At 43.3% G+C, this 8,047-nt stretch overlaps 1 protein-coding gene across 1 annotated transcript; it reads right to left on the bottom strand.

Annotated features, from left to right (window-relative positions):
• Positions 1-143: 143 nt before the first annotated feature.
• Positions 144-5,572, bottom strand: Pain (transient receptor potential cation channel family member painless). Its single transcript, XM_076790388.1, has 5 exons — positions 5,444-5,572; positions 4,767-4,944; positions 3,688-4,040; positions 2,245-2,983; positions 144-1,995 (listed from the first exon to the last, which is right to left on the bottom strand). Exons 3-5 carry the CDS (start codon positions 4,030-4,032, stop codon positions 563-565), a joined length of 2,517 nt encoding a protein of 838 aa, XP_076646503.1. The 5' UTR covers positions 4,033-4,040; positions 4,767-4,944; positions 5,444-5,572; the 3' UTR covers positions 144-562.
• Between the last annotated feature and the right edge of the window lie 2,475 nt (positions 5,573-8,047).

The following is an 8,047-nucleotide window of genomic DNA, read 5'->3' on the forward strand; positions in this document are numbered from 1 at the left end:
CGTTCGTTCCTTCTTTAATCATTTCAATAAGTTAGAAATAATAAATCGATATTCTTAAATCCGTTTAATCTTCTCGACATTTTATCGTCTGTCATATATGTAAAAAATGCGCAGTCTATTCATCACGTACTCGTAAAAAACGCGATGTGTTTAGATATAAAGTTCTTGTATGTACAGCGTTCTCGCGTGCGAAGCGTTACAAAATGAATTCTACCGTCGAACTCGATAAAATACTTATTTTGTTTACAGTCTGGATATAGTAATTATATTTAATCATAAGCATAAAACACCTCGAACACCTTAATCGTAAGTCAACATAATATATTATAACAACACTTAAAATCGACGATTGTAGACGATCATTCGTAAAACGAAGTATCATAACTAGACAACAATGGCGTAGCAATATCTATTATAATTAATGATTTTTCTATTTTTCTATTTTGTCAGCATCGACGTTGACGTAACAACGTACCATTGAACACCAGACGGTTGGCACTTGTAAGAAAGAGAATACTATACAAAAAATATATTATTTAAAAAAGTCTTCAATGAACAGTCTTCAACTATCTCTTCCGACGTTAATATTATTATTATCGAGGCCCAGTTTCAGGGAGCTCATCATGTCTTTCAATTTCTCCAATTCACCGATGATCCTTTCGGTGTCCGATTCCCGACCTCTTCTTGAGAGTATCTCTTTAGCTCGATTGACGATACCGGAGTTCATCTTGGAGCTGTCGTACGGGTCGAAACTGAGCTTGTTGTCCTTCAAATATTCTGGTGGCAGAAGGGCCCGTTCCGCCAGAAAAGGGACGGGTCTGACCCGCCAGAAGCAAAACCCGAACAACCTGCAATGCGGTGAATGATCATAGGGCGTGCTGATGGCTAAACTCTCAATGTCAGAGATCATTCTGATCTTGGAGATCAGACCGACGAGCTCGGCCTTCCCGATGATCTTGGCAGTATCGTTGACAGCCAATCCGTTCAGGAGATTGAACAACACTATGGCGATCATGAAGACGAACACCACGAAGACCAGGTGGCTCATGAAAGGATTCGCGTCGAACGATATGTTTTCCGCGTCGAACTCGCCGGTGAGCATGATGATCGTCTTGAACATCGAGTGGCCAAGGTCCAGGAAGTTTTTCTGGTCCTTGAACAGGACGAAGAAGGCGACCGCGAACGAGAAGATCAGGATAGCGTAGACGGTCAAGAACCGAAGGAACTTTTGGAACACCGTTATAAACATCTCGATATCCATGGACACCGTGGAGTAGTGGCTCATCTTGACCACCAGCAGCCAAGCGAACGACAGTATCACCACGGCAATGATGCTATTAGAAACCTCGCCGTATAAAATAGAGAATCCAAGAGCCGCCAGCCCCATCTCGAACCAGTTTTTAATGTTCGACAAGTAGCAGCATGGCCATAAGATCAGTTGAAACAGCTTCCAAAGCGCGAACACTGCCAGGAACATGCCAGCGAGTATACTTAAAATGGTAACGGAAGGTGGCTCCGGTGACGGGTGATCTGTTGGGTAGCGATTGTCGTCGCTTATTTTACTTATGATGTACGCGCTCAGTAGAATGTAGAGGAGGAAGTGGAAAGCGAAGCTCACATGGAGCAAGGGGCTTATTCTCTGCCACTTCAAATAGATGAACGAGGAGAGCAGCGGGTGCTTCAGCAGATGTTTCAAACCAGCGTTGCCGGCGATATTCTGGAACACGTCCATTTCTCGGTTGCGTTGCTCCTTGTTTGGAGGGATCAAGCATTTGTAGTCGAACTCGATCATGTACTGATCGTTCGTCTGTTCTTTTCGGGCTTGTATGCAGTCGTCGAAGTAATGAGCCAGTGCGGACGAGGATATGTCGACAACTGCTGGCGAGCCGAACATGTTCCTGTGACCGATGTAGCTTCCTTTTTCTAGAAGCATCATCACTGCTTCGCGGCTGTCGGCCCTGGCTGCGTAATGCAGCGGAGTGTTTCCTTTCTCATCTGTAAACATTTTTCTTTGTTTCTCTTATTCAACTTTGGACACCTCGATTGAGGTTTCTTTCAGCTGCATAAATAAACAGGGAAAGAAAACATGAAGCAACACAAAAATATACAACACGTCTCCTGTTTTCCTAATCCTTATATCTTTTAATCTTGTATTAGGTTGACCGATTTTTAACATGAACATTAAAATGAATTTATTCATCAAAGTAAGCATTATTGTTATCAACGGTAGAAGGTGATACTTACCATCGGTGTACTGAACGTCCACATCCTCTAAGTCTAGGATAAGCCTGAGACATTCGAGGCGGTTTGAGAGACTTTCCTTGGAGCTCTTGCCGGGGATTCCCAGTTCGATGCAGGCGTTCAGCAGCAGCCTGTTCGCAGTGTCAGGGTCCATATTATCGAAGTTGTCCATTATCCGACGGAGAATATGCGGCGAGCCCTTTTGGATCGCTACGTTCGCGGCTTTCTCCAAGTTGCAGCTGGTCGTTCGTCTTTTGAGCAGCTCGGAGACCGCGTTCTTGAAGTTTCGCCGAACGGCCTCCACGATCAGATCCCCGACCTCGATCGGTGCATTGTTCGACATCGTGGTCAAACAGTCTACGAAACTGATCTCGTCGTTCGCGAACAGATAGTATCTGAGATCGTTGATGTCCGGTCGTCTGTTTATGACCGGGGGTAGCAACACTTCTGGCATGTTCTTCGTTAGAACGTCTCTCGTGGTCTCCCCGTTGTAATCCTTGTAACTATCCAAGTCTGCAATGCGCTCCGATTTGTCTAAGATTAGTTCAGTCATCGGTCTCTGTTTCATCATAGCTGCCATGTGGAGGGCGGTTAGGCCCTTGCTGTTAGGCACGTTCGGGCTTGCTCTGTTCTCCAGGAGTAGCTTCGCGCATCCCAGGTTTTTGCTTCTCACCGCGATGTGCAGGGCGGTCTGACCACCAGCTTGCAAGTTAGGTTTGATCTGCGGGTCCTCCAACAGCACCTGTCGACGGCAACGTATCTTTTAATACATCGTCCGAGTATTCGGATACCCCCTCGATTTAAGTATCATTGGGATAAATTGTACCCCGGTATTCGAATACTCGATTCATAAAAATCCGAGTACTTTGGCACCAATATAATTTACATTCAGTTATTCAAATATTTAATTCATTTGGCTTCACTGAACTACTGATTTTAAAAAATCTGTAGACATTGAAATCTCTTTGACAAATCATCCAGCAAAGAATCTTTCCAGTGCGATGTCAATAGGACAGGTATCGTATACATGATTCAGTAAATCAATTATTGTAGATGATTCATTCAATAATCAATCATCTATCAGTGATGTCTAGAGAACTGCGTTCTTCTAACACTGATAACTTTGTTATTTCTACGAATTTGAACAAAGTCTTTATTTTTAAAGATGTGTATTTTAAGACAATGTAGAAAAAGAGAAATCGATTTTTTTAAAGATTCTAGAGCAGAAGACTCCCTTGACTCTTTAACTGCTTTGCTTTATTTTACGAACATACACTTGTGTGTTTAATTATTTTTAAGCTAGAATTATTTTTGTGTTTTCTTTTTCATACTACACCGCGCATTCTCTTGAATTTTATTTAATAGCAAATGCAAATTAGACAAAAAATGGCATCTTTTCATGACGAATATAGTCGACATAGGGTTAACATTTAAAGTTCGACGAACCTGAAGAACATCCTCGTGACCCTTTTCCGTGGCGTAGTGGATCGCAGCACGGTTGTTCTTCTCATTGACCTTGTTCACGTTGGCTCCGTTTTGCAAAAGGATCCGAACGTTTTCGTGCAGGCCTTCCTTGCAGGCGATGTCCAGACATGTCTCCTGCGTTTCGTTCAGGTACACGCTGTTCACGTCGATGTCGCTTTTGGAGAGTTGCTCGAGCAGTCTTCCGAAGTGCGCGGTGTTCTTCGAACGTAAACAGCCCAGAAGCTCATATACCAACCGAGACTTCGTAGGTGACGAACGGTGTTCGTGCAACAGGTGCATCTGCATCCACTCGTCCTCCGGCTCCATGGTTCTAACTGGAACACAATAAACGACAGGCATATTTGACTGAATGTCAATCGAGTATTCAGATACCCTGTTACTTTCGACACGGGAGCCCAAATATCCACTCAATTACAATCGCTGTACTCGGGTACTCATCTAGTTTGGAAACAAGTGCTTAAATAGTTCGGGAACGAGTACTTCAATATCCGCTTGACTTCAGTTCGAGTAAATACTCTGGCACTCATTTAGTTCGGAAACGGGGACCTAAATACCCGCTTGATTTAATACCGAGTAATCAGATACTAATTTAGACACGAGTACTTGAATATTCACTCGACTTAAATCAGGGTACTCGGGTACTCGGTTAGTTCGGAAACGCCGCTCAATTGAAGTACGGGTACGCAGATACTCGATTAATTTTACTGCGAGTATTTAAACACCCACTTAATTTAAATTCGCAACCAATGTACCACAGTATACCGCACGGTACAAACAGAAATGAACCAATTTACAAAATAATGTCCCATAAAGACATCTCTATATAGCTCAAACGATCTATTAGGTTGTCCCCAATGTTCGTTGCGTTTTCGATGAACGCGCACAATGCAGAGTAGTTTTTTAATCAAGGAAATGGCATGGTTAAGCAACAGGAAGATCAGGCAATAATAAAGAATTACCGCACGAATGATAACGACACGTTGCGAAGGAAACTTTTGAGACGACCTAATAAAATAGAGAAGTTAAGAAGTGAAGCTTACCTTAGAATCGGGACCGTGACTTTTGACCAGAATCTCGTCGAGGCGTTTGTCATGCAGAGCGACAGAAACGCGGACCGGATGCGTTTCCTGTTGCCAGCTCGGGTTCGAGTGAATGCGACAGCGAAACCGTCAACAGGAATTCCACCGTGCGTCGCAGAGCTTTAGTGGACGTTATCACCTGCGGAGTATCATGGGTCGCCATTGTAATCGCGCTGAATCAATTCGAGTCGATCCGCGAAACGCGAGATCCGAAGCGAACGGCAACATGCCGGAACGCTGATCCTACATAAATTACTTCGACGACTCCTCGACCGTGAAACAATCGCATTGAAATGTTAAAGAGCGACGATATTAACCGTACAGAACATCCCGATGCGACCTTCCGTTTGCCTCGTTGAATCCGACACGAACGTCCAGTATATTTAATCACGGATTAACACTAAACCTACCACAGCCGGTCCAAATGACCGAGTACAGATTTTTTTATTTGACAATTACAAAAATTATAAGAATGATTTCGTGGAAACGATTATACGAATATATTTAGTAGAGCATGTATTATAATACGAACCGCACAAAATCCAACTAAACTCAATCTCGTCATTTTTATAAGACAACACGTATTAGTTACTTTTAAGGCCCGGCAGGTATAGCGTTAAAAAATTTCAGAGTACTACCATCGGTCACTTTCCTCGGCGAAGACGGAACGATTCGGCTCTCGGAACATGAAACTTTCTCACGACTACGTTTTACATCGAGCAGACTGACAACGAGCCACAGTCTGCCGAACAGGTCCCCGCATGGTGATGTCAGCGTGGCGAGAGAGTGGGGAAAGATTAAATTGCCCGACAGTGTTCGGAACGCCTCTGCGCAGTCGACAGCTTCCATTGTCGTCAACTAGTAATAACCCATTGTGATTATTTCTTCTTTTTTGTAACAGTTATACTAGAAATTAGATATAACACTCTCTGGTCCGCAGAATTCTATTTGTCAGAATCGACCGCCTGCATCGGCGCTGTCCTCCTCTTTTAATATTAGCTTAATTTGCGATAAAAGGCGAGATTCGTCCTTCGACGCATCTTCTGACACGTCTCGTTTCCCAGTTAGGTAGTGGATGACGTCATAGTTCCTAAGTCAAAGGACCCATGAAATTATGAAATTTGGGCATTCGGATATCCTGCTGAATCAGGACACTTGCGGATGATGTCAAAGACATCATGACCATAGTATTAATTCACACGATGGATCATTTGGTCCTAGAAGCTGGTTGAGATCACTTTACAAGAGACGTAGTATAATTATGTGATACAATTTTACGGGACTAGAAAATAAATTTACAATAAGATTACATCACATTATTTTATTTCTAGTTGCGGAACGAAAAGATTCTTCACGTTGAAACCAGCTTGCTTCTAGGTCGGAAACTAGTTGTTAACGTGTTCTAAGGTAACATGAGCCTGTGTAAAGCGTTTCCGTTGCGAGCTTCTCTTGAGAATCTTCTGAGTAAGCTGCTGTCTGTGGAAACTGCGGGCACGAGTAGGCAGCCAATTCTCTTGTGAACGGAAGATTGTACTGTTTTTTACAGCTGTGACTTATGAAATACCCGGATACTCGAGTAACCCATGAGATACTCGGATAAACGAAAATTACCCGAGTACCCGGGTATCTCATTAGATAGTCGGCTACCCGAGTACTCGGTTATCTCGTGAGATAATATGAATATTACCCGAGTCCTTCTTGGTCCGCCGAGTAACCAAGTATTGGATAAACGGACAAGACTCGGGTGTCTCATGGGTACTCCGGTAACAGCCTTTAACCCTTCCAATTTCAAAGAACAAGAAAATATCCCTTTTAAGAGGCTAACTACAAGACTAGATAGAAGGAATAAAGGAATGAGTTCCGTTTCGAAAAAAAATCTATGTGGAAAAGTTTTTTGGGGGCACAGTAGTCGAAAGCGGAAGTAGGTCTTGCGCTCTTCCGTCATCATCCGCGACGATAACGTGAGCCCCTAATTTTAGCTGGTTGTTGCTCCGGGCGCAGGACACAGCAAGGCCGAAAGTCGAGTGTCGAGGATCGCTACCAAGAACGTTGGGGTGCGTGGGTTGCGAAATCAGGAGTGCCCAATAAGGGAGTCAAGGCGATACGTTTGCGATACCATCTCCGATGTATCATTGCCGAGTAGCGGCGTCTTTCCTGCAACATGTTCCAACGAACGACGATTTTAGTCCGCCTACCATAGACTCAAATGTGCCTTGCCTTTTTTCTATTACCATCTATACCATCAAGCGCTAGAAGCGACTACATACTTTATATGTACGCCTTGGAAAACAGGGCAAGACTGCATTCGTTCAGATTTTGCGAATGTTTTATCATAATGTGGGCCCGAATATGGATATTTATTAAATAATCTCTCACAAAATCCATGGGCCGTTTTTGACTCAATGTCCGTACAAAGTGGAGAAAAACTGAACAATTAAGAATCATAATAATTATTACCCTTTCGATAATTCCGTATTTCACAGCTCGTAACAGAATGCGTACCTGCTATCAATCAAGCAAAAATGCATTTTCAAATGCGATTAGATACCTTTATTATCAAGATTAATAACGGTGACGCAACAGTTATTTGTGTGAACGTCTCCACCGTCACGAACGTCACCGGTGACCGTCACGATGATCAACGCGTTAACATATTCATTAACATGATAATCACCAGTGACAATCGCGACAGGCAACTTGCCAGAACATTCGTTACATTTTGACGGTCACCGGTGACCGTCACGATGATAAACGTGTATACTTATTAACGTGACGATCACCAATAACCACCGCAACGTGCTAAGACATTCCTTTTACTTTGACGGTGACCGGTGACCGTCACAGAACAATTCATTTACAGAAATTTTCTTCTTACATTTGCTATCACGACGGTCATCGGTGAGCGCCATCAATCAAGATGTAACAATCAACATGTTTGCACTTCCGTGGTAATGGCGGTCATCGCTGACCGTCGCCAGATATATCGGTTCTGTACTGTGAGAACCGCGTCCTTTAAACATCCATAACTTCATTATTCCTACGAAGTTAAACAAATCCTTTTGCAGTTATATTTTTATAGAGATGTGCTTTAAGAAAATATTAGAATGATTATTTCCAATACCTTTTATTTGAAATGTACCTAGTACTGGAAAAGAGCGCGCCAGGATAACGGCGAGCAACGCCTGCGCTCGATAATCTGAATCAAGGAGTGGGAGCGAGGGACACATGCTCGTGATACCGCG

The sequence above is a fragment of the Halictus rubicundus genome, chromosome 7, assembly GCF_050948215.1.
Source record: "Halictus rubicundus isolate RS-2024b chromosome 7, iyHalRubi1_principal, whole genome shotgun sequence".
NCBI classification, from domain to species: Eukaryota; Metazoa; Arthropoda; class Insecta; order Hymenoptera; family Halictidae; genus Halictus; species Halictus rubicundus.

Coding starts and splice junctions, on each gene's coding strand:
- Pain (XM_076790388.1), bottom strand. CDS start 4,032: ATGGAGCCGGAGGACGAGTGGATGCAGATGCACCTGTTGCACGAACAC. Junction 2,984..3,687: donor GTCACGAGGATGTTCTTCAG/GTTCGTCGAACT, acceptor TGCCGTCGACAG/GTGCTGTTGGAGGACCCGCA. Junction 1,996..2,244: donor GGACGTTCAGTACACCGATG/GTAAGTATCACC, acceptor AAATGTTTACAG/ATGAGAAAGGAAACACTCCG.